Below are 27,389 nucleotides of genomic sequence, written 5' to 3'. Positions count from 1 at the left end.
ATGTAAATGACAGCCGATGTGTGTGCGTGTGCAAGTGCGTGCGTGAGCGTGCGTGAGCGGAGGAACAGGTAAAAGGGTCAATTTGTCATGACAAGGTTATTGCTGACTGATTACGAGCTTTGGATGTCTTTGAACTCCACTTTTTTTTGTCGACACCTTTTTATTGCTTTGGAGCTCAAATGGGAAATAGGGTTGGAATTCATTCATGTCTGCTACAGTGGGATTTTGGGTTGCTCTACATGGGCCTTGGGAGTTCATTTTTTATGTTTTTTAGGGTGGATTTTTAGCAATAATTATTGAGTAGTTGAATTCATATTATTATGATGGGGTATATTAAATGGGGGCGTTTAATATACCTCCATTTAATATACCTCCCATTTAATATACCCCCATTTAGTATACCCCCATTTAATATACCCCCATTTAATATACCCCCATTTAGTATACCCCCCATTTAATATACCCCCCATGTAGTATACCTCCATGTAATATACCCCCCATTTAATATACCCCCATGTAATATACCCCCATTTAATATACCCCCATTTAATATCATTGGCAAAAGGGAAAACAAAAAGTAATAAATACCACTTTTAGATGGCTAAAATAGTATAGAAAAGTTGGTAAATTACTATTTGCATTTAGAGAGGAAAAAAATGAAATAGACTTTGTTTACAGAAAGTATACGTCTGTGTAAAATAAGAAAAAGTGAGTATAACAAGCACTGTACATGTGTGGAAAATGTGTGTATTGTGAGAGATTTTCAGTGGGGAAATAAAAACAATAAGCGACTTCAAATAAGAAATTTATGTTCTTTTATTTATGGCAGTCATACTACGTAGTAACAGGCAGAACAACAAAATGCCAGAAGGTCCATTTTTATTTGGTGTGCTAGAGCAAGATGTTTTGTAACATAAAAGATGTGATTGGACATTGTGATTTCCCAGTGTGGGAACTGAATCTAATTAAATGAAATTGAATTAATTTTTTGGGGGGCAGCATGCAGGCGTTCCTAATCGTCTATAACAAAGAAGTTGTGTGTATTTTTCACTACAGATAACGTCTCCTAAGGAATGTGGGCGTTCAAAAATAACTATTTGCTTCTATTTTTAAAGTATAAAGCAAAGTTTTGCAAATGTTAAAAGGAGATGAGAGTGACACTGCCTCTAAGGTATTAATGTGTTCAGTAATAAGAAAAGCTTTGCTTGCTACAGTTCAACTCGTCATCCCGAATTATTTGTATTAAGCTTTCATAAATAGGCTTATGTGAAGTTTCTGTAGGCTAATCTCCCAACTCTCCCCCTCTCTCCCACCATCCCCTCTCTCTCTCTCCCATAGTGTGTGAGAGAATATGTCCAGACTCCTCCTCTTTATGATAATGTGACAGGAGCATCTCCTTGTGAGACAAGCCTGCCTCCATTCCCAATCAAGTATGTGATCTCTTTTCACCCTCCAATCGGCTCTCTTTTTACGATCCTTTCCTCTCAACATTCGCTCCATCGCCTCCTGTGAATGATTCAAGTGTCCAAAGTTACTTTGGTTGACTTGAAAGTTTACTTTTTTTTTGCTTTGCTTTGCCTTGCTTTGGCTTCCAGCGTTTTTCTTAAGTCGCCAGAGCAAGCATGGCAACACCCGTCGCTCCGGCTCTTCTCCCCGTGGCTCCACTCGGCCACCATCACCACCACCTCCATCATCATCACCAGCACCCGGCGGCGAGTTCCGCGTCCCCGGCAGCTCACTCGCCACCACCTGCGGCCACTTCAGCGACTTCCTCCTCCTCCTCCCCGGCTCCTCCGGCAACTCGGCCGGCGTTGCTCCACCATTTCCGAGCGGATCTCTTGCTCGCGAACGGTGGCACTCAGTTGAAGAGTGCCGTGGGTTTGATCCCCGTGTCCGGCGGAGCGAATAAGCCGGTGTACGCCACCCCATCCCCGGTGGAGAGCACCCCGCAGAACAACGAGTGCCGACTGGTCGAGGTGAAGGGAGCCAAGCTGGCGTCGTTCACCGTCAAAGACACGGAGCTGATCTGCCTTCCGCAGGCTTTTGACGTGTTCCTCAAGCACCTGGTCGGTGGACTCCACACCGTCTACACCAAACTGAAGCGATTGGACATCACGCCGGTGGTGTGTAACGTGGAGCAGGTCCGCGTACTTCGCGGACTCGGTGCCATTCAGCCTGGCGTCAACCGATGCAAGCTCATCTCCAGGCAGGACTTCGAAACGCTCTACAGCGACTGTACCAACGCGAGGTAAGCCGGGTGCGAGGGCGAGGGGGGGTTTTGGGGCGGGTGCGACCCTCATTGAGACCCCATCTATGGGGATTTAGATTGAAATAAACATTTGTTTGTCCTGATGACCACAGGTCAAGACAGTTACGGAAAATCCTAGGTACCGTAAATGCATCACTGTTTTCACCATACATTCACTGCAATACAGCATCCCCCCTTCCATTCACAATGTTGATAAACAACCTCCTTATTTTCCTGAAAATGTATTTTCTTTTTTACAATGATCTCAGTTTGCATTGCTAAACTACCACATCACCAAATAGAAACAAAGTGCATAGTGTATACTGTGCAGTCCCCGAACAAATCAAGACACCAAGAATAACAATGTTGACCTATTGGGTAGATTGACCATTTTTCATTTTATGCAAATGAATGTTGTAAATGATACAACCATGTGTCCCTGCATGTTCACAGTTTGGCATTTGCAAATTCACCGATTCAGATTTGTTTAGGGAACTTCTCAGCATTTGAAATGTACCCGTAGTGCAACAACTTGAGTCTTTCCAAATGTTTGGAGGTAACACTTTCTGGTGTATTTGCAGTTTGCATGAATATTATCCATATCAACACTTTTATGGGTATGTGAATTTGTGGTGAAGCAAAGCCCCTACAATTATTCTGCACTTGCAGTATCAAGGCAAAAAAAAAAAAATAGATTTTTCTTAAATATGCCTTTTAAACAGCAAAACCAGATCATCTCAACCTTTCTGCTCATTTTTCACATATCTATAGAGTAAATTGACATATAGTACTCTCGCCTCCTCCCCTCAATTCCCTGGCAATTTATTTCCTGAGTGGCAAATCTGGGCCAATCTAGACGAACACAAGCTATTATTCAGTGGTATTCATAGCAACAGGTTAGTTGTACACCATCTAGTGGAAGAGCAATTGGACGGTTTCTCTTCCATTGTGGTACGCCGCTGTCATAGATAGGAAACATTTTAATTCAAATATTTGCGCAGTGATGTCTCACTTGAATAATCACTGATTTCATTAGAGAAAACCTCATGTCAATTCCTGGATGTCAGTCAAGTCTAGTCTGTGGTTATGAAATCATAGGTGCCATAATCATTACTGTCTTCCCTAGCACAGTCCATTTCAAATTGAGTGTAACTTCTGATGTCAAATTGATCTCCTAATAGCCCGCCCATATGTCATCTGCAAGCGGGGGGAACCATTTAACTTTTGCTTTTTTGACTTGCCACTTTTAATTTCTTGCTCTGTTGCTAATCATAATTTTAACGCATGATAAGAGCGCTGATGGCGGAGATAATGGACTCGAGTAATCCTCATAGAGAAAAAAAAACACAAGCAAACTTTGTGGCATTATCGTAGGCTCTGATCTGTCGCTCCAACTGACACACACGCAACGTTTGACGTATATACACAAGCGGGCGTGCGCTCGCTAAATCTGACACTGTCATTCTTAGAAATTGATTCTTCACAGAAATTAATTAATTTTCATTTGGCCCCAAGCGGCAGCTCAAATCAGGACAAGCTCACTCTGTGATCCCTTCACTCTTCGTCTCTTCCTCCCTTAATAACTCACTGTCTTATCACATCAACACTCTTTAGCCCAGAGCCTCGGAACAGAGAAGATGATTAAATGAATTCTACGTATTAATGACCAGATTATGCAAATGAGCAGCGTTTTTATGCGGTGACCAACACACGTGGGTCCTCCATCCAATATGCCGCAGAGATGTCGGGATCAAGGGGGCTAAATTGGCCGGGATTTGTGGCTTCCCGGCGCCGACCGCATGATCATAACAGCGCAAATTTGCCAGCAGAAGTTTGTGGATTAAGCCAACCCGGTTTGGGGAATTGGTATTGTTTGGCAGTTAATCCCAGTTTCCCAGCGTGTGAATGATCCAATTTACACCTGCCGCTAAATGCAGATGAGGACATGTCAACATGGAGGGGATTGCAAAACCTTTATCAACCCAACAGTCAATTACTTTATAACTAATTGAAATGCAATCAGAAATATTAGATGTAAGCGTTTACCGATGAAGGGCGGGGCAAAATATCAATATGGTCTCTCCCATGAAATAGTTGCATTATTTATGTTGTTAACACTTTCAATGTGATTGGGAAAGATTTTCTATTATGTTATTGTATTAAATGTAATGTATATTATTATAAATGCTATATAGATTAGAATTTGAAGATATAAAGGATAAACAAAAAATAGGAAAGATGTATGTGAAGAAAAAAACTACCCACAAAGACACCTGAACTCGATAAGGGGCGTGGCCTAGTGATTGACATTGGGTCTTTGAGGGGCTTTGATGAGATGAACTTGGGCTCTTTGAAGGTATTTGCATTTGATGTTTTTTTTTTACACCAAATCAATATTTAAATGAGCACTTTTAGGAACTTTTGACGCACACAGTGAGAACTTTTAACCTTTTTTAACCGCAACCACATTAGTTTTGCAAGTGTACCTAATGTTACGGCCCATTTCATTATTTAATGTGACTTGGTAAGTTGAGTACAAACTGGAATACGCATTAAAGGCAAAGCAATTACTTTAAACTCCCATTTCAGGTTTCGCCACCCACACTTGAGACCCTGCAGCTAAAAAAAAAAAAAAAAAGAAAGAAAGACAAGACAAAATCCAGATCAGTCTTAGAGCCTCTTTGGGGGATTTCTTCCATGTCAGGTGTTAATGGGAACGCTGTTCAACGCACGGCAGAAAAAGTGCACAGCCTCCACCGCGTCTCAATTATCCACACAACACCCTAACAGTCTTAAGTTAATGAGATCTGAGAAGATCACTTGTTCCGAGTCTTCAAACGACTTTGTGAAGCCTTATTTGTGCTCTTGTGTCAACTTCCTGCTGCGCTGGTGTGAATCTGCCAGGAAAAACAACACAAGGCCCACCAAAAAAAAAAAAAAAAAAGCATTCCAAGAAGCTCTCATTCACTACGGGTTACTGATTAAGACACGCTGTCACTTATTATGTGTCCAATCGGCGTGCTTGCAGAAAATGCTGGGACAAACAACAGCTTGCTCTCTGCTTTCTTTAAGCACTAATGACAGAGCAAGTAAACATTGATTTTAGACTTTCAAATGAAAGCATTTAAAGGAGCAGTCACGGAAGTGGCCTGTTTATCCATCTTTGTCCCTCGCTTTCACCCCTGCTGTGCATGCACACACACATATACACACATGCACGCACACAATTGCAAATAGTAGCTCGACCATGAAAAAGATCCAACTTTTAACACTGCACAAGCCTAGTTATAATTCATGTAAAGGTGAAACAACAGACACAAACACACACTCGCACACACACACAGTCACGGCTACGTGTTTGCTTGGCCTCGCTCGCTAAATGACATTAGTTCCACCGAGGGAACATGGCGGTGTAGGAGGCAACCCGATCCTCTGTCCTTTTCTTTCTCCGGCACAAAGGAACAGTTTCATTCTCTATTAGAAGCACACATTAGGTCAAACTGTGTATGTGTGTGTATGTGTGTTGTCGTCTATGTGTGCTGGCACATAAAAGAAGTGTAATGTGACAAACTGGAGCTCTTGTTACTATTAAAAAAAAGAGCATGTGTGTCATAGACAACGCATGGTTTCGACTTTTAGACAAACAATGACTTGAAACTTAAAGCGGATGACTAGTTGGGGCAAATTGCACAACTTTTCTTCTCCTTCATGTCACTTCTGTCCCATGGAGATGGTCGGTGGAAAGTGAACACACCCTTATTAAAATAGTGGTGTGTTGTGGTGTTGTTTTTAGGCCAAATATCCATTGGTGTGTTTTGAGTGAGTTGATTTCTTTGGGGTAGTCGGTTAAGTCGAGGCTAGTATTGTTGTTTATAGCTAATTTCAGTTTATAGAAGAGTCAGAAAATGATGAACATGAGTGTCTTTTAATGCTGATGCAGTTTTAATCTTTATTTTTTCCAAGACAAAAATCATTATCATGTCGTATGGGTTAATGTCCCACATGGGAATTTAGTGTGAGAGTTTAAACTTGTGTTGTTTATTCCAAAAATAGACGGTTTGTGGGGAACAGTCATTTTTATTTCTTACTCAATAAGCACTCAGTTATTGTTCATACTTCCAAAAATAGTTAAGATTCTTTCCAGGAATAAAATCTATTGATTTTATGTTGCACACCATAATGGGCGAAGTAGATAGTGTAAAAAGTGAGGCTGTTACTGAGTAGATTCAAACTGGCTTAACTTCCAGTAAGTTTAGTACATGGTGTGAGAAAGTTTGTCAATTTTTTAGGCAACTGGCCCTTTAAGCGGCTGACCGCAGATGGACTGGTGCTGAAACAGAATCAGCACTTTGTAACCATGTTTCCAATGTGTGTGTGTGTGTGTGTGTGTGTGTGTGTGTGTGTGTGTGTGTGTGTGTGTGTGTCTTTGAAGCGGGTCATTTATAAGAGAGCCAAATGTGAAGCAGGTGGAGAATAAACATGAGACCGAAGAATCTGTTATGATGATAAATGATAAATGAGATGAGGCGGCCTGCAGAGTGCAACAAAAAACGCTCTTTGTGTGCCTGTGTGCGGGAAGCCAGCCAAGTCCATGTGCGTGTGTTTCCATGTGAGTGTGTACACTTGTCGTTCTGCCTTTGTTTGACTCAACCCTTGACATCCAGCCTTTTATTGTGGGGACATTTGTCTTTGTGGGGGACATTTTGGCTGATCCAAATGGGGAAAAATGCTAGGATGAGCTCCTTTCACCCCATTAGACTTGTGTGTGTCCATATATGTGTGTGTGTGTGTGTGTGTGTGTGTGTGTGTGTGTGTGTGTGTGTGTCTGAAGGTGGACTCTTCAAAGCCCGAGCCTCATTGCTATATCATAACTCACTGTCAAAATGTGCTCCATTAGAGTGAGGGGTCTCGGAAAGGGTTGTGGGGATGGGCTTTGAGAACTTTGTGTGTTTTTGGGTGCTGTGTTTAGTTCAACTTTAACCCCTTGTCCGCTTTTGATGTTCTATCGAGATGAGGAGGGTGCCATAAGGGACCTTCACGTCTTCTTCTCCGACTGGCCGTAATGGAATGAAGGTAAATAGAAGTGGTGTGGTAAATGTGCGGGTGGAGGGCCAGAAGTGGTCCGCTGCAGGTTCCGATTCGGGCCATAGCTTGACGGGCACTTTGTAGTTCATTCATATAGTGCGTATGTTTTTAAATTGGAAATTATTTTTTTCACCGCAATCCAGATGTTTGTGAGTTGTGTGATCAAGTGAAATAGCCTAAAATGACGTGAGGCAAAACTCATTGTGTGCTATTGAAAATGATGTGCAATTCATCTAAGCCGGCTCATCTTTCAGTGACATTCATTTGCCCATCCCAGTCACAATAGATTGGACATCTAACACTGTCAATGGTCGCAAGTAAGTTAACTTTTGGGACAAAAATAAACAGGAGTTGACATTAATGTGGTCCGCAAAGCAAACCGAGTGTGACACCCGCGCTCCCCTCGCACTCGCACACAAAGCCTTGACATCGACTTGACCCTGGAATGCAGAAGAGGAATGCAAGGCGCTCCGTATCAGTCTCAGAAATCGGATTCTTTGCCCTGATCAAACGTCCTGCGTCTCTGTGTGTGTGTTGTCCTTCCTGCTCTTCTCATGACATCATTCTTCAGGCCTTCCTAATAACACACTTTTTTTTTTTGCAGTTCTCGATCCGTCTTTGTTTTAAGATCCCGACCACGACGATGAATCTCACTCGCTCCCCCCGTCACACGGCGACGGCTACGATGATGGCGATAGTTATGATTTATCAAAGCCGGCCGTGATGGCGAATACAAACACGCCGTGATGAACACAGATTGAAAAGATGGGGGTCACGGGAGCTGTAAACGTTCAACTAATGTATTCTAAACAAAATCTTGCTGGTTCTATTTCTGCCTTTTTCTCAACCGGATTCCAAGTTTCTATGTGAAAGGAAAGCGTTACCTGGCCCTTCTGCACTTGATTAAAGAAGCCCTTCCGGCCACTATAAGAGGAAATGGTGTAAACACACAACACACACACACACACACACAGACACACACGTATTTTGGATTTGCAGCTGTTGGCTATCAGCACCTCCCGTCAGCCTGTAGCCGTTTCACTGTTTTGACTCTGACACTTCCTCTTCTTTCATGACATTTCTGTGTTTTTGGCCTGATCTGTCATCTTTGTTATGTTTTGTTTCGCTTCCACCTGCGTTTAGCTCCGGCTGCCATGTTTGGCGTTTCACAAAATGACCCACACACACAGATACACACACTTGAAGCCAAAACTCAATGTACTGTAATGCCTTTCCCAACTAAAAATGTGCGTGTGGCCGGCGCTGGCATGAGGGAGGACGTCTGGGTGAGATTTTAATTAAAGTTTGAGACAAAGAGGTCATAAGCCATACACCCCTCCTCTGTGCACACCTTAAACACACACACACACACACACGCATATATACACACAATGCACTGTTTTTTCTCCCCTCTCCTCCTCCCCCCCTTCTCATTCCATCCCCTCAGCTTGATGACTTTTCCATGAAAGGCTTTTTCATTAATCCTACCTCAGGGAACCCGGCGCTCTTCAACCTCGCACACGTACACACCGCACACATTTGTACGAGCCACGGCATACACGTAGACCTCCCTCTGCGGGTCACTTTGATGTATCAACACACTCGAAGACTAAACACGAAATTAGGTTCCGATTCTTTTCTTTTTTTTTCTTCTTTTTCTGAGGGGGTCGTCTCGTCCATTCGGTCCCACTTGTGAAGGCGTAAAGGTGCGCCGAGCCGTCGGCGTGCGCAGGCCATTAATTAGTGTGTGCAAATAAACAGTTGTGAGGGAAAGGGAAACGGCTGCAGTAAAAAAAAAAAAAGGAATAACACACACACCGAGAAGGCTGAGTTCTTATTTCCCTCCATTGGTGTTTTTTGGCCTTTCATTTGAAGTGTGTGTTATCAATTGAAGGTGCTTTAACTTCCAAGTAGCCCTCCCCTATAAATATGTATCCTGCTTTTGTGCTGCACAGTATGTCACTTGATTGAAAAAAAATTGCAGAATGCCATAATGATTGTATGCTTTCATTCTTAGGGAAACGAGCTTCGGATTTCAAAGTTCAAAGTTTTGTCGTGTCACCTGATCTGATGAAGCTTCGGCACAAGTGCGTTTAGATCACGGAAAAACGTCGGAAGTTCATTTAATAGCCTTGATGTTCAGCTTAAGGCCCATGGACGAGGATGTTGCTAAGATTGATCTTCTCTCACAAATAACCATTTTTTTTGGGCCTCAGGGTGACATTTTTGTCCACTTTAAACTGTGTACTAGTTGACATCTGGTACTAATACTTTGTTTGTGAGAAATGCCTGGTTTTAACAAGAGGTTGCTACATATTATTCAGCACTATTTTAATTCTCCTTATGTTTTCATATAAAGCAGTTAAATTTATCTCAACACCAACTAGTTAGAGTGGGAGCCTTTAACAGATGAAAATCAATTCAAATCATTACTCTCAGAATAACTTTTTCAAAACTAGAACAACTTGGAAGTTAACCAGCATGTCGGTACGCATCTGCCCCCTAAGAAGACTTAATACTCACATTCTCCAAATCCCTAATGCTCCTGTGTGGAAACCTAAACGTGTCTATTCCTATATACGTGTGTGTGTGTGAGTGTGTGTGTGTGGGTGTGTGTGTAGGAGTGCGTGTGTGTGATATCTGATGTCAGCTGTCACATCCCAGTCGGTCTGGGCCCATAATAAGAGACAATAATAACAACTCATTAAAACCGAGGGCAGGAACTGTGGAGCTCATCGGCTCATCAAATTAACCTTTGAACACTTCATATACACACATATTGCTTTGAGCTCACTCACTCAAACCCACGTACGCACGCACGCACACACGCACGCCGGCGCACGCCAACGTGCGTACACACCTATTGCAGTTACCTGTTTTTCCTCTTTATGGCTACATAATCTTTGGATTTTCCACACATACACACTTACACACACATACGCGCACTCCCCCCACTCACAGCCAGTGGGTGTGTCAACAGGGGATTGGTCCTTTCTGCTGGGTAATTGATGAATTATATGCAATATGCAAATGAGGCGCCATTAATCTCCTGACTGACAGCTTCGTTTATGGGGCCTTAATGACGGCTGGATTAGATTCTAATTAAAATCTGCTCAAAGACACCCCACGCTAGGAAACTGCTCGTCTATCGCCCTATCCTTTTTTTTTAATCTCTCGGACCCTCCTTTAACATATCCCTCCCTCCATCCTTCCATCCATCCATCCGTCGGTCCACCTTTTGTCCTCCTCTGCACATTTTTATTCCTTCTCCTTCCTTTCCGTCTGTTAATATTCTTGCTAGCGGGCATACATGCGCCCACAGGCTGACGTTATGAAGCATGGGAGGAGATGAACGGAGCTGCTTGTCATTAAGCCTGATGTGGCCCGTGTCATTCCCCCTGTCAGGACATTCACACCGTTTAGTCAGAGCCCAAGTGATGTCTGACAGCTTTTCAACGACTCGACACCCTTTCGTGAGCACCCCCAAACCCACAAATGGGATTGATTGAGCATGTCCGGCCCAATCAGAGCACAGAAGAGTGCGCGACACTAACGGGCAAAGCCAGACCGTGCTCAACAATGCGTGGCATATGACATGTCGGGATTGTCGGAGTGGCGTGGGTGCTTTGTAACGTGTGTCCGGTTGCTTTTTTGACTAGGGGTGGGCAATATGGCGAAATGATGGATGAAATTCTGATTTTATTATGATTCTTTTTTTTTTAGATTGATTTCCTTGTAGGCTCATTTGCAAATTACTTTTCATTGAAAACGTGGAAGATTCTGAAAGAAAATAAATCAATCCCAATAAACTTTTGGCACAGTTTTAACTTAAATACAACCATTTTGATCAAAAAGTGCCATACATAAAAAGGTAATCAACAGCAATAGATATTTTTTTTACATTGAAACTAAACACCAAATCATAGTTGGCCAAAGCAGATGCACTCATCAAAACAACCAGATATGGCTCATGAGCCTTATATTCCCTCTTATACATGACAACTTGGGCTTTATGAAAAAGTCCTTAATATTATCATATCGTCCTCCTCTACCCAGGATCAGCTAAAAATAGATTTTGCACTCCAAGTTCCATAACCATGACCTACATTGAGCTAAAGTAGCATATTACAATTTCCAGAAGAGCATAGAAGTGGATGATCCCGGATCAATCACCTGTTGTGCCATCAAACAATTGAAAGTTCTGAGAAAGTCTAGTAAGCTAACCTTGTAGTCCATTGAAGGTCTACATGAGATTTCTCCCTAAAAAGTTCACTTCCAGGAAAACAATTCACTTGATTTTCACTCCCTGCATCCTTTTTTGGGGGGTTTTATGGAGGTAAAATGGCAGTTTTTGTGTCTCAGCGTGACTGAAAAGAGAGCAAAAAGCAGTAAAGTGGCTCATAACCAATGTTGTGCTTCGCAGTTCACGACCAGGCCGACCGCCCAAGAGGCTGCAGACGGTGACTGAAGGCGCCGCTCACCACATGCTGTCCCACGGCGGTCTGATGCACGCCGGGATCATGCCCCCCGCAGGTGACCACCCAGCACCACCGCGTACACAAAATATGCCTTCACTTGCAAACACAGACTATAAAATGTCACTTCCCCACTCTACACGGAGACTTCGGGTTTCACGTTTAGGAGCTTTTGAGTTTTATTTGTCAGACAAAATCGTCTCTGGTGTCAAAGGTAAGGCCCGTGGGCCAGAATTGGACCACTAGGTGGGGAGCGATCCGGCCCGCGTAGCTCATTCATAATGTAGGTACATAATTAGATTGTTTTGTCAAAACTGCGCCTTTAATGGTAGTGGATGAGCTGAACAAAGTGACTGATTAACAAGATGAACACCCAGTGCTGACACTTCAGATAAAGAATTGCTTGACATTTGTTTTTTGTAGTGAAACTACAAAGTTCAAAAAATTCCTTTGTAATCTTTAAACATTTCCAGAGCTATTCATTATCTCCTCTTGAGTTCAAGCATAATTTGATTTTTTTAGACTTCATGTAAAGTCATATTTATGTTACAGGCAGGGAATAAATTTAAGAGAAATCATAAAAACTGGACATGAAAAGCTAATATTAAAAATTCTTCAAATGGATTGGACATCTGCTATTTATAAATCCATTTCAATTTATAGCAGAAGGTTAAAAAGTGCTTGTTTTCTGATTATTAGTTGGTCATTCTTAGTATTTATTGCATATTTTTGAAAGATTTCCAAAAAAAAATGCATCGCCATATTATGAGATAAGCATTCTCCTTAGCCTTTTATTTTATATTAAATCGTATTGTATGATGAGGTTCCCCTACCTCCTCCCAAAAATCATCTACCAAAAACTCCAACTCAACCAAGACCCCAATATAAAGCGCGTATGCGGGTGAAAAATAGCTCCCTAATTAGTCAAATGCCTGTAAAAGGTCATAGCGCAACACTGTATCATTGAGCTTGTTTCTGAGCCATGTTATTTTCTTTCATATATGTGTGTGTATATCCCAATGTGTGTGTCAAAAGAGAGGCAGAAAAGCCATTGTTGACACCTGACCGATTTCAAAGTTGCCCTTGTCTTTTTGTCTGTGCAAGCCCATCTTTTCATTCGGCTCCTCAAAAGATTTTCTATTAACCAATGCTTCCAAAGCTGCATTACTTTGTGTGTGTGTGTGTGTGTGTGTGTGTTGTGTGATTGTTGCATGAGAGCATCTCTCTGTGGAGGAAAAGACAAAAAATAGAGAGTTCTCTTTCCCACCTCAAGGAGAGGGCATGGCGGCAATGTCAACGCTCCTGATTAGAGGCAGGCCTAACATGAGAGGAAAAGAGGGAAAAAGAGACTGAGCGGGCACACCGGCGAGGACATTTTGAGCGTAAAAAAGGCGGCGGCGGCAATCGTTTGATGCCGTTCTTTCTTAGTGTCTACTCTAGCGCGCACGCCAACACGCCACGTCCCGCTGAGATGCTGACATTTTGTAAAGGTAAAAGTAAGGCGAGGAAAAAGGGCAGTGCAGAAGATGAGAAGAAAAAAGAGGACCATTTGTCGCGGTGGTCCACACTTTTGGCCGAGGACAGAATGTCTTTCTCTTTAGAGAAAAAAAAAGGGGAGAAAAGACAACACATAGCTCACGTTGGGATGTAGCCCAGATCAGGAAATTAAGACTTACGGCCTTGTTTGTATTTCCTCACTGCTGTTTGCACAGTTGCGCCGATTTAATAATTCTCTGTGTTTGTCCGCATTAGTGCGAGACGTTTTCTACTAGGAGGAATTTGAATGGTCGCCCTCGCCGGTCAGAGGTTCACCGGAGAAATGCAAGTGCGGCCTCATTCTGGCGCACTACCTCGATTTACAAAAATGATCTTTTCCCAGTAAATAGGAGGTGGTTAAACTGGTTGCTTGTTGACCCGAAAGCTCGACGGGGGAGAGATGAATGTCTGTGTTGATTCCCTGCCAAACTAAATGACCGGTGCAGTGGCGCGGCTGGAATAAATGTCTTCCAGTGACAACCTCCTGCACATCCGCACAGCTTAATCTTCCAGCGGGGCCATTGATCTAACTGCTATTGATCCTCTTTCCTTTTGCTCTGTCTCAACCCCCTGCTTAAGGAGCTTATGTTTAGTTACATCAGTGTGGTTTCCATTGTGTGTGGTGGGCAACTCCCTTTCTGACATTATTTAAAAAAAAAAACAATCTACTTTGTATACTTACCAGCAAAAAAAACCCAAAAAACAAGAATCAATGTACATTTTTTTGTGTTATTCATCTTTTCTATGGTTGAAGTAGAGGCAGAACCGCATTTAAAAGCATTTTACATCATTGTTAACACAGTATTTAATTGAATAAATCATTTAATTGAATTTTAATTTTAAAAAAAGAAAGGTTTACAACAATAATGAGTTTTTGGAACCGTATACATTGGGGCTGTCACCATATAAGTATAAAATGTATTAAGACATGATCAAATGAGCCTATGTTTGCATTAGTTTTGATTAATATTAGTCAATAAAAGTCTTTTAGCCCACACACTTGGTTAAAGGAATACAAGACGTTAATCTAAAATAACAATACAAAATAAACAAAATTACTTTTTGCACACGTGCACATATTTCTTCAAAGAGGCTAAAAAGTATTTTTAATGGTTTGAGCATACTTTATTCTGTATTAAACACAACCAAGGAGTACAAAGATAGGAAAACAGCAAAACAGAAGCACAAACTAACCTTTTTTGATTGAGTATGAAAGACTTACTAAAACAAACCCAGTTAATAAACTCTTTTCAGAATTGCTAGAAGTGGTATAAGGCACGGCTCCAAAGCAAACTTTTTTCTTCAGCGGCGGACGGGGGTCATTTTCATTTGTTTAGCTTTATTTGTTCTTATAGATCTGTCTGCTCTGGCCAAGAAGATCAAACTAGAGATGAGCGGTTACCACAGCAACCAACAACACGGCTGCCACAACGGAGAGAACGGCGACCACAGTCCGGGATTGGGTGCGTATTGTCTTGTTTTGATCCGCAAACGCACACAATTTGCCACGCCGCGCCGCACAATTGTGACGTCCTTTCGCATCTGTCAATACGAATCGTGCAGCTGTGTTTACGCGTGGCTGATTGAACGCAGGATATGGCATCAGCCCGGTCGGTAACCAGCCTGCTTCCATCTCAGACAGAAAAGACACGACCACTCGAGAAAACTCATTTATTTCATTTCACTACCGGGTTTGTAGCTACAGTTCATCCATCAGATGAGAAAATGTTTAAATATACCAAGGGAAAAGATTCTAATGTCCAATCCATTTGGACTAAAAGGGCAGATAAACTAGTTTGGGTGTCTATCATTGCCAATGGCAGTCAAATATGCTAGTTTTTACAGTTTCAATGGCTTTAATGGGTTTAAAGTTATTTTTTTTAGTTTTTCAAAATGGTAAAAGTACAGTACCTCGTGACAAATCCCTAAAATCAGTAAAAAAAATATGCCATCGCATAAAATCAGCGAAAAAAATATGCTATCGAGACATTCCTAGTATTTATTCGATGGAGAAATAGCTAAATAGTGCGCTGACTAAAATGAGAGGGCATAGGCCAATCAATAGCCTTCTCTCTAATTCACTACCTTGAATGCAAACGACAAACAGGCGGCCAATCGATGGTGCTCACACACACACATACACACATATACACACAGACAGCCGTCCTCCAGCCGTTATCGACAGGTTAAAGCGACATCAGTGTGTTTAGACAGACGACAGGGCTTACGCGGAAGACCGTTCGGAATACACTATCAATCTGAGGCATCCACACACGCATAGTTTAAATGGTGTCTTCTTATATGTGGCTATCATTGCTATTTTTAGTTTCGATTGTACGTCCACTCGTAAGCTTTGTTGACCACCGCCGATAACGTCTGTGTGGAGGTCGGTCGCATGGTTACCACCGCCTGTTAAAATCCTGTAAAATCGCTTTGATAGTAGTAGAGTCAAGTGGAAACACATACACATGGAATTAGTGTCAAACATGAGGCTGGCGGGCGAGGAGTGCCCCAGTAGGGGGTCAGAAATGAAATAAAATGATCCAAAAGGTACCATAAGTCAATTATAAGTATGCTAAAATGGAAGGTATGAAAAAAGTAATGCAAAATGAATGTATTCGCCCTTCCCAGGTAAAGTGGATTGGACGCCTAGTGCAGTCAATGGCTATGAATGGTGTGCATCTGCAGGCAATTTAAGTGAATTGGACAATTTAGTTCATTTTGCAACAGTCCTTTGTTTTTTCCACTTTACAGGTCATTCCTGGTCAATTTTGGATCATTTTCTATTGATTATGAAGGATTTTGTGGGACACTTAATGTTCATTTGTCGGTTTCTGCTGGTTTGGGGGTTTTTCCGGGTTACTTGCTGTTGGTTTTGGGGCATTTCAAGCTTGCCATCGAAGGCGGATCGGAAATTGTAAAGCTTAATCACTCTTAATGGTAGAGTCAAATGGAAACAAATACACATGTATACAGCACATTGCTTTATTTTTTTTCCATAGCGCCACCCACTGCCTTATGGGAAGCGGACAGCTCCTACTAGAAGTCGAACCGCCACAAAGAGGCACCTCACACACACACATCCACACACATGAATACAAACGCTGAGCGTGACACCTTTCCGAGTGCGAGCGAGCAGCCATTTGTGCGTTTAACAAGATCTTCTGGGAAATTTACAGCGACTGTTTGTTTACAGTAATGGTTTGTTTGGATAAACATGAGAGAACCACTTTGACTTTTGATGTTTTTTAATGAAACATAAGAGAGAGCAGTAGGGGGGGGGGTTGCTTGGGTGTTGCGGAAGGTGGGGTGAGAATGAAATGATAGCAGGGTGGCGGGGGTGACGGAGCAGAAGTAGAATGTGGCGTCTTGATTATGGTAGCAGCTCGCTCACTGGCTGTATTGTTGACATCATTCTCCTGGTTCTTTTGTTTGAGAGCATCCAGTGTGCCCAAAACCAAACATATGTTGGCTCACTCACTCACTTTCATCTTCCCTTTTTCTGCTGTTCTAATTTCCTTTTTTTTTTTTCATCCGCTGCAGCGTTTTCTCGTGGATAGTTTGAAGTTGAGACGAGTAAAGAGGCACTTGACATCATAGTCAAATGCAAAAACTCATCCATTCTTTCATTTTTTACGTTTCTTATGACTTGAAAAGCCATTTTTGTGCATTCCGGCCTCTTCAAAATAATGCAGAAAAAAACTAACCTTGTAAAATGGGGATATAAACACATTGGAATTTCATAAAATGGTAATAAAGTGGCTTGTTGCATTAATTTCCTTCCTTTTTTTCCAGCTTTTGTCCTCATTTACATCATTTCTTTCCATCTTTTCTCCATTTTTCTGGCTGTCCTTTCTTTGATTCTTTTGATTTTTGTCCTTCATCCTTTTCTTTAGGTTTTCCACCGCTTTGCCTCTTTTTAATTCTTTTCTCTCTTGAGCTATCCTTCCTTCATTCCAACATTTCAAGCCTCCCTAACTCCCTTTCATATTATTTATGACAATTGTGCACAACATTGTTTTTTTTTCTTTCTCCCTCTCCCTGCCTTTGTGTGCATAACTACCCATCATGCATTGCTGGCCAAGCACCAGCACTGCCATCAGCTTCTTTTGTTCCACTTCCTCCCCGTGTGTGTCTTTTGTTTTTGCTTGTGCCTTTATTAAATGATAAATATTTATGTCAAAGCCCAAGCCTCCCCGTCCCCGCCACCCACCCAAATGGAATTGTTTGTGTCCTGACCAAAGGGACGTCAATAAGCCACGGGGGTACGATCGGGAGAAGGGATTTCCCTTAAAAGTGAAGTCCATTCATGACTTAAAGAGAGATTTTGGAACAATGGATTAGGCGAGATGAGATGAAGTGAGCTTGGAAAGGGGTGAAAGAGCACCAGAATATCAAAAGGGAGGAGGTTTGTCACTTGTGAGTGTTGGGAACATCATTTGGGTATTCAAATAGAAATTTAGGAAAAGGGGGAAGAAGGAAAAATGATATTTAAGGATCTAAAGCAGGGGTGTCGGACTCGGGTTAACGTCAACTCAATTTTATTTGGGCCGGACCATTTTATATATAATTTTTCGATATAACACAAAATGATGTGGTGGGCCACATTTGGCCCCCCGGGCCGCCACTTTAACACATGTGCTCTAGAGGTTCTTAAAGTGTTCACAGAAGCACCTAGGAAAATGATTAAATATGATTTTACTCATCTTCCTAACAATTTCATTTTAAATAATAAAAAAGGAAATCTGGCTAGTGGTCTAGTGTGGACTTTCCCGGTCCTCCCCAGACTTCCTGACCCTAAGAAGTCCCAAAAAAAACTAAGACAATGTGCAAAAAAAAATAAAAATGACCCTGCTCATCTTGTTCTCTCTCTCCCCCCTCAAGTTTTGGACCAGTTGCCCTTCATGATGATGTCACATCCCCTGATCCCGGCCAGTCTGGCACCGGCCTCCGTTTCCATGGCGATGGGCCAGATGAACCGCCTGAGCACGCTGGCTAGCATCGCCAACATGGCGCAACTCCACCACCACGCCAACTCTGCCCCCCGGCCCCCCGCCTCCGTCATTAAGGTGAATGTGCACGCCAGCTTGTCCACCTAAAATCATGTCACGCTCATATTACTTATGGAAACTGACATTTTTAGTCCAAAAATTGACTGCCATCATATCAATCTGTTCCCCTCAAATGTATTTTCTCCAAACAAAAACACGAGAAGTATTCATAGAAAAGTACTATTGTGTTTTTAACAAGGTAATAGGCCGCCATCATAGTTTTATTCCCTTAAGTGTATAAGGAAGAAAAAAAAAAAGTCCAGTGTATTTGAACCGCCCTATTTTTGTGAGGCTCCAAATAGATACAGGATTTGACATAGTGTTCTCAAAAGGTTATATTTTTCCATGAGAGAAATATGTATTTTTCTGCTGTTTCATGTGAAAACAATCCGTTCCCTAAAGATTCATAAAACCAGACTTTTTAAAGTAAGTTAAACTCAGTCATGTTTCCTTTTTATACAAAATTATTGTGAGAACAGACCTTATTGACCTGATTGTCCCTAAAATGTCACAATTAAAGTAGTATGGCTTGCTAAAACTAGGATCTCTTTAAAAATAAAACAATAACTTTTGTTTTTAGGAGCGATTCGCAGTTTCCAAAACTAATAGCAATGATCTCAATATTTCTGGACCGGAAAAAAATGAGGGCAAAAGTTTATACATCCTATTTTGCGTCTTTATTTTGGGTGACCGGCCTTCAGTATCCGATGAACCTACAACTAATGTTAGCATTCTCAATTTCCTGACTAACTTTTCTGCGGTTTTCTAATAGGAACGCATGCACGACGACAGCCCCTCCCCTTCCCCCTCGCTGGAGGAAGCTCAGATTTCGTCCAATCACAGCAGCAGCGTGTCCAGTTCGCCGTCTCACACGGAAAACACACGTATGTCCTTAAAGATGTGTTTTTGTCCATGAAATACGATCGCGACTGACGCCTGCTTGGACTCAATTCAATGTTTTGATTTCAGATCAACACCACGATGGCGTCACCCTAAATCACTGCGGGTTGGCGCAGTCGGAGGTCAGAGAGTCGGATTCGCTGGAATATGTCAAGGAAAGCAAAAGGGGGCGTGTTGAAAAAGGTAAGATTTTGACAGTGTCCATACAAATAACTTTCTAGATGTTTTAGGACATTCACTTTGGGTCAAAGACTTTTTTTTCCGTAAGATCTTCTTGTCACAGCGATTAATCATTGGGAGATTGTTAATCAGTAAGGATTATTCCACAGACAAATCAATAGGCGGACAACAAAGCCTGCCAATAGGATGTTTGCATATCCATGCAAATAAATACACAGAACGTCCTTTGCAAGATGTTCAAAAACTAATTGGATTTAAAGCATGCTTTCATTTCATTTTTAGTTGCATTTTGAGATTTTGTTTGGTTTTCAGACACAAAATTATGTTGCATAAAGGAATATATGCAATGATCCCTTGATAACTTTAGCTGGATTTCAAATGGATTGGTCATATCAATACCAATCAAAATGGACAACCTAAAAAAATATCCCAAAAAATAGGTTATTTATTGGAATATTTTATCATAACCTGCACTTGATTTAATGCTTAAAAAGGGGAAAAATCCTTCAAGTTTTTAAAATTCGAAATAATAAGTTCAGCCCTTGAATAATTCTTTTGATAATTTTAATATTTGACGCCAACAACAAAATACGCATTCGTTTTCAATTCATTTTCCCACAAAGAAATGAAAGATATCTCTCATTGGCCCCCCCAACTTGGCCAATAATTGTGTCCAACAGCGTGGCATTAGCCAGCCATTTTCCAGGGGTGTCCTAACGAGCCGGGCGGCACTCCCGCTCCTCATCTCCATAACGAGCCGCCTCCCTGTCGTTAGGGCCTCGGCGTCGGTCGGTCGGCGCCGCGCTGCAACGTCAGTTTGTTTGCTTCTCTCTCTGTCCGGGAGCTTTGCATTAGCTTAATGAGGACTGCTCAAGGACAAACAGTCAGCAGAAAAATAAAGAGGGGAGCGCCCTGTGCAAATGTATTCTAATGCCCAATCGCATTATTCCATAAATCAAATCTCCCAAAACGCAAAGGCGTCCTCAGGTAAGTTTTTTTTTTTTTAAAGAAAAGCGGGGCCCAGCGGGGGGCCGCCTGTCAGGTCGCTACGAACGTATTGACAAAGGCGACGACGTCAAGCGCGCCAGGGCCTCTTTTGGGCGCATGGCGCATTTATGCAATTGACTTTGAATTGATTTTCCTCCATGCAAATGAAGCCGGCGTACATTTGCCGGATTACATGCTTCTACCGCGAATGGTGGGGGGGTTAAAGTTTTCAAAGGGCGCGTCGGCCCTGTCATCCTGTCAATCCGCCGTGCTTAAATCTGCGTACGTTTGTGTACGCGCGCGTGTGAGAATCAAATTTGGCTGTGTGTGCTGTTTCGCGTGTGCTTTGAACAACGTATCCATGCAGCAAAAGATCAGAGGCCATCCCTGACACCTCACTCCCATTAACCAAACATCAGCAGAATTTTATTCTGTTTCTGTCCCCCCTCTCCCTCTTTCGCCCCCCTCTTCCATACACCACTCCTGCATCCCTCCCTCTCTCCTTCCGCTGACTGGCAGTCTTCACGTGGCGATGCTCGATGCCCCCCCGGGGACGGCCGGGAGAGAAATAAGAGTGGAGGGAAAAGAAAAAAAAAAGAGCGATGAAGTTTAAGGGAAGGGAAAAAAGGGAGGGCAGACAGTGACCTTGGTTAGAAAGATGGGTAAATGATCAAACGGGCCAGCTGATGTGTGTGCGTGTGTTTATGACTGACGTGTGTGTGTGTGTGTGTGTGTTCATGCGTGAAAGCGTGAGGTAAAGTAGGCGTAAAACAGTAACTCAATAAAGGATCAGTCACATCCAAGGAGCCTGGGGAGCTCACGCTGCTGACTGCGCACTTCAGCGGGCTATCAGCGGGTGTGTGTGTGTGTATAGAAGTATATGGGTGTGTGGTTGTGGTGGGGGGGCCACAAGAGTGTCGTTGGATGCCCTCCGCTGAGCTCGCCAGCACCTGCTAATTACCTTTCTCTGCAGAGCAATGCTCTTAGCTAGAAAGTAATAGACGAAGGCGGCCGTGTGTGTGTGGTGGGGGGGTGTTTTGAGGGGGGTGTATGCCTCTCATCTGTGAAACACCTTGAATGTGACAGTTGCCAAGATGTGAGGCCGAGGCGGAGGTATTTTTTTTGGGAGGGGGGTTGAAATGCTGCGGTCAGCTAAGTGGAGAAAACACTATCATTTGTCATAGATGGAAAAGAGAGGGGGAAAAGTATCAGGGATACTGTATCAAAGTGCACATTTAAGCTACACTAACCCTCCGCGGACTCCCCTTGAGTCAAAAAATAAAAGTAAGACATGGATTTCAAAGTGGCATATCTTTATTTTTATCGGGTATTTGTGTTCAGCGACCAATCCAAGGTAAAAACTTGGTTCCTTTCGCACTAGCAGGTACTTAAAATATTTAAAGTACTACGATCAGGAGTTTTATACACTATTTAAATGATATAATCTTGTCAAGGAGTTTTAAAATATTAATGATTAATGCTAGCAGAGGATCATGAGAATATAAAGCTTTTTTATAATGGTTTGCCTCTGCATAGGTGAAACTTATGATGATTCAAAATGCCCTAAAACATAGCAGCCAATAAGTGAAAGGATTTGTACTTTGTTACTTCCCATCATAGCCTTGCATATCATGTGTACACACAGATGGTCATCCATAATGCAGCTTCTTCTTCTTTTTTTTCTACCGCTTTTTTATGGGCCACGTCAGGTCGTGATGCATTATCAATCGGCGCAGTGCCATGTCATAAAAAAACTGAAATATCCAACACGGGGGGGTTAAACATGAGTGTGAACACGCATTTAATATACGGCCTTACGTGTTTACAAGAAATTCACTCAACAAATTACAAAGCTGTAAATTATTCAAATGTGTCGCAGAGAACCAAAATAGCATCTGGATGAATTTGTTCAACGTTATGGCGAGCGAACGTTCGCCGTCTGCTCTTTGGTCACAAGAACAAGACTTTAATTCAAAAGTACTTTACGCGGCAGCTGCCAAAACGCGCTATGTCGCACTAAAATTGCTTTATGGGCAGCATGAGAAAATGTCATTGTGATTTATATCGGAGGGCCTTTCTCTCTTTTTTTTACCGTTCAGGTCTTCCAGCGTTTATTGAATTTAATTTCAGGCATAATTTTGCCTTTAACAAAAGAGAAGTAACCCACTTTTTTGTAGTTTTTGGCTCTGAATACAGAAATCAAGTCTTTTTTCCCCCCTGTTTGTTGATTTGTTTTTTACAGTGGAGGTAAAAGTCTCCATATTTGGTGTTATAAAATGTACGTCTAATTGTGTGGCAGATTCCAACCCGTTGGCCGGTGATAGACAAGTGTACCAGCACCCCCTGCCGAGCCGGGACGGCTGCGAGAAGGCGGCGTACCCGGCGGGACAGAAGCTCCCAGCAGGTCTTCACCACGCTCCCTTCATCTTCCCGGAAGGCCTGTCCTCCATAGAGACTCTTCTCACCAACATCCAGGTGAGGCTCTGCCGGGGGCTTTCTTGCCATTATCGTCGTCGTTTTCGTCGCTCGCTATTATGCTCCAAAAGATGAATAGAAGGGCGATGACGAGACGCTCTTTTCAGAGGCTTTCTAAATGCTAGATAATATAGTAGGCAGACATTTAGGATACGCTTAACCTGTCATGGGCGTGCAGTGGCTTGCTTCTCACATGTTGCATTTCTTTGTTAGGAAAGAGTCATCTAATAGCCTGCAGTTCAATCTAGGAGGAAAAATATATGTTTTTTTACCTGATCTGAACCTAGAAAAGCCACATATTTACGTTTATTTTATAAAAATAAAAATGTAATGCCTATTGATAGTAGAAGACAATAAAGTTGGTACATTTAAAATATAAAGAAAAATAAACCTAAATAACAGAAGAGACTGAATACATTTGTAAAAAATCATTTGTAAAATACTGTGATAGCTAGAGAAAATTAAATTTAAAAAAATGACCATTGACAGCTCTCCCTGTCCTACACTGTCAATGGCATACATTTTTTAAATGATTTTGTTTGTGTGTACATTTTTTTAATAAATGTGGGAAGAGCTTTTTCATAAAACAACAACAAATTTTGCTAATGAACTCAAAGTAATGTAGATTGGCTATTCTTTTCAACTCAGTCCAGATACAATTTATTTATTTATTTTTTATTTAATGACCTGACTGGCGGTCTTCAGCGTGTAACCTGTTGTTGATGTGCGCCCGTGTGTGTGTCTCCAAGCAGGGTCTGCTGAGGGTTGCCATCGAGAATGCCCGAGCGCAGGAGAAGCAAGACCACCTGGAGAGGACCGAACTGAAGATGGAGCTAGTGCGGGAGCGAGAGCTGCGAGAGACGCTGGAGAGGCAACTGTGCGTCGAGCAAAAAAACAGAGGTACACCACCACCCAAAGCCTACTCATATCTATCTCCCGCTATCTCCGGCATCACATTATTCACCTCCTATTTTTCAGTTCTCATCCAGAAGCGATTGAAGAAAGAAAAGAGGAGTAAGAGGAGACTTCAGGAGGCCTTGGAAGAGGAGGTCAAACTTCGGGATCAGGCCGAACACGGTTTCCTGCAGCACACTGCTGGCCCACTGTCAGGTACTAAAATGCAAAGTGCCATTTGGAGAGGGTGCTGGAGCCTATCCCAGCCAATTGGAGGCAAAACCTCATTTATTTATATATTTTTTTAACCTAAATGTCAACAAGCGTTTTCTGGCGAAAGCCGGGCTGTTCATTAGCTTTTTAATTGACTTCCTTTATTCATTAATGAAGAAAGCGCAACACATCAATCATGGGCCGACTCTCTCCCGACAGAGGCTGTGACCCAGGACGCGGACGTCGTCAAGCTGGAGGACGAAAGGCCGGACGCGCAGACCACGGTGCAAGGTAACCATCAAAAAGACACCGCGTGACTTGTAACAGCTTGCGTCCTTGTTAGCGAGCTTCAATTCAATTGTGCTACGACAACACGTACGCAAAAATAACATTTGACATGAAAAGGAGAGGTTGCAGGCGGACAATCGTTGATTTATACTAAATTCAGTGCAAATTAGGTCAGAATACGTGATTGAAATCATCGATTTGTTTCATTTTTAAAGTCATAAAATCACAATTTGGTCGTATTTATTGGCAAAAAAGTTGCACATAGTCTTTTCTAAAACCACAATAATAACTAAGAAAAACTAAAATTTAGGCTCAAGTATCAGACTGTAAAAACTCCTGACCAAATACCAAAAACTTGTATACAAGCCCAGTTCAATGACCAGAGGTAGTAATTGCTAATTTTTTACTCATTCTACGCCTCAGTGATCAGACGGGCTAAAAGAACAGTTAAGAGATGTTTCCCTGGCGGGGAGACGGAGCACTTCTGAGAAACACCACTGAGAACGGCACGCTTGGATGCACCTCGTCTTTTAATGTACCCCGACATTTAATATATTTATTATTTGGCCCACGTTATTGTCTCCACGGCCATTGAGAGATAGACACAGACACAGAAAGTGAAAAAAAATCTGATTTTTATGGCTGTAGCCCACCCCTAGTTACCCACACACACACCCAAACACCCCCCCCCCCACACACACACACACACACTACCCAATGGAGCAGACCCCAGGTCCACCACAGTAGACAGCAAGCTTGTTCCAAGGCGCTTTTTTTAATTGAATGCCAGTGAAGCAAGAAGAGAACTGGCCACTAATTAACGGCTGTCTTAATTGTTCTCGTGATGAGTTTGTTTGGACATCATTTGCATAATTAACACACTGTAATAAATCATTTAAAGGGGAATTGTCTGTCAGACTGCTGGGGCAGGATGTGCTTCCTTTGTGCCAAGAGGCATAATCGCGCTGAAACCGGTAGAAAAAATGGCTAAAAATGAACATAAAAGGCTTCAACTATAAGGGAAACTTATTTACTACTTTTATTAGTGCATTAAGTGATAAATAAATTAACCAAAAAAAAAAGTTAACACAAAATTAGGTGGTTTCGTCTATTACGAAACAAACACAGACAGCCACGCCCACTAAAGTCTTATAGGTGGAATACAATTTTTAACCATTTTTTGACCATAATAATGCTAAAATTAATCTTTTTTGTGTTTTTCAGAAGGCCGAGTATTCCTGCAAACGGCTGGGATGTATTGAAGAAAGCAGGCTGATATTTTTGAACTTTTCCACTCTTCTCTTACCTTTTAATTTATTACATTTATCACCCAATTCCAGGCAATCGTAGCCACAACTTTTTTTGTTTTATGGCGTGTTCGCATTTCTTTCGACCGAAGTCCCAATTAACGAAGAGCATAGTTGTCTTTTTGTCCGTCCAGGCGAGCGGGCGCAAGTGATCACTAGAACTTGAAAGCCAGCTTTTGTACATAAAATAGTCATTGCTTTTTCCGTTATTATACTCCAGAAGAAAAGCATGTTGTATAGTCAGTACATGTATGGTGGATGTTATGCAGTAGGTCAGTTTGACATGGCAATAAAAATACTTTTTAATATGATAAGATATCTCTGCTTCTTCGTTTATTGTTTAGTTTTTTTTTAAATTGCTCATCTTGTGACTGTGACACACTCTAGAAATTAATTTATAGGTTGAAACAGGATAATAAATGAAAACCTACCAAAGTATTTGCACTTTCTTACTTCCCACTATACGATATCTCCTCATCTAGACTTGGTGTCATTTCTTGGAAAACACGTCATCATTATACTGTACTTTTTATCCTCTTTTAAAATACACAACGGGACTCACAAACGCATTTAACGAATGAGTCATCCCCTTTTTCTGGATGACCACCCCAGAGTCGTGCGGGGTAAAGGAAAAGCTTTTGTGTCTTAGGTTGGCTACAGTTCTACTGTTTCACACTCCCTTGTCATTCACTTACACACACACTTACACACACACACACACACACACACACACACACACACACACACACACTGTAACATTGTCCTGCCGAGAGATGTGTAATGGAAAAGATAAATGGAGGATGAAGCAAAGGTGACAGGCCTGAATGTGAGTGTTCTGCTGTGTGTGTGTTATGTGTGTGTGTGTGTGTGTGTGTGTGTGTACAACAGAGCAGCAAACCATCTGCTCATCTCTTAATGAACAAAGCAAACAGCAGGAGTCAAGACTGTCTCCAAATCTGCTTTCTCTTTATTGGCACACTCACACACACTTGGGCACACACACACACACATTGAAACAACGCTCACATGTCCCCATCTTTGCGCCGTTTAATCTGATTATCTTTGATTGAGAACAGGGGCAAGGCAACCTTTTTAGACGGGTTTCCTACGCCGGTGACAGAGAAGGTCTGAAACGCAATTAGCAAGCTGTTCCTCGCACTCAATGTCTGACCACCAGCAAGTAAATACAGCTAATGGACAGGAACTAAGCAATGGGTAACGTGCAGGCGATACTATTAGACAGCTGTTGTACTTGGATGTAAGATGGGAAGGCCCTCGTCCGCCATGTTGGATGTGGGTTGATGCAAAGCAGCGGGGAGAACTCACGAGGAATCTGAATGGTGACAAAGTGTGACAGTCTGTGTGCTTGGAGACTAAAGCGAGCAGATGGCTGTTCGTCATCTTGCGTACAGGTGCAACAATATGAGATGTGGATGATGAGACTTTATTTGGAGTGTTCAGTGAGACGACTGAGCTGGATTTGTTGACATAGTCAGTCATTGGAGTTGCAGACTCCAATTAAAGGACAAGAACCCAAAAATATATAACTTATAATGCTAAGTAGTAATTATAATTAATATAATGTAAGTATCCGCTACCCTAATGAGGATAAAAAGCGGTTCACAAATGAGATAATTTAAATAATTTAAATATATTCCATAAAATATCTCAATTTAACATTAATTCATTCATTTTCTGTGCCACTAATCAAAGGTCACAGGGGTGCTGAAACCTATTGCATCCAATTTGT

The 27,389-nt window shown here is 42.1% G+C and overlaps 1 protein-coding gene across 2 annotated transcripts; it reads left to right on the top strand.

Moving 5' to 3' along the window:
* The first annotated feature begins 1,377 nt into the window (after window positions 1-1,377).
* On the top strand, window positions 1,378-25,955 carry dachc (dachshund c). 2 transcript variants are annotated; one of them, XM_077730378.1, is made up of 11 exons: window positions 1,378-2,248; window positions 11,757-11,866; window positions 14,700-14,807; window positions 18,229-18,413; window positions 19,168-19,279; window positions 19,365-19,478; window positions 22,762-22,937; window positions 23,690-23,837; window positions 23,916-24,047; window positions 24,264-24,335; window positions 25,557-25,955. In XM_077730378.1, exons 1-11 carry the CDS (start codon window positions 1,623-1,625, stop codon window positions 25,592-25,594), a joined length of 1,821 nt encoding a protein of 606 aa, XP_077586504.1. In that variant the 5' UTR covers window positions 1,378-1,622; the 3' UTR covers window positions 25,595-25,955. The 2 variants fall into 2 exon arrangements, with proteins under 2 accessions (XP_077586504.1, XP_077586503.1); XM_077730377.1 differs by having other exon boundaries at window positions 23,687-23,837.
* The last annotated feature ends 1,434 nt before the right edge of the window (window positions 25,956-27,389 follow it).

Source organism: Stigmatopora nigra, chromosome 12 (assembly GCF_051989575.1).
Source record: "Stigmatopora nigra isolate UIUO_SnigA chromosome 12, RoL_Snig_1.1, whole genome shotgun sequence".
Classification (NCBI taxonomy): Eukaryota; Metazoa; Chordata; class Actinopteri; order Syngnathiformes; family Syngnathidae; genus Stigmatopora; species Stigmatopora nigra.
Note: the sequence above shows the minus strand (reverse complement) of the source record. Positions and strands in the feature narration are given on the sequence as shown.

Excerpts from the sequence above, each read along its gene's own strand:
- dachc (XM_077730377.1), top strand. The coding sequence starts at position 1,623 with ATGGCAACACCCGTCGCTCCGGCTCTTCTCCCCGTGGCTCCACTCGGC. Across the intron at positions 2,249-11,756 it reads AGCGACTGTACCAACGCGAG|TTCACGACCAGGCCGACCGC; the intron begins GTAAGCCGGGTG and ends TGTGCTTCGCAG. Across the intron at positions 14,808-18,228 it reads CGACCACAGTCCGGGATTGG|TTTTGGACCAGTTGCCCTTC; the intron begins GTGCGTATTGTC and ends TCCCCCCTCAAG.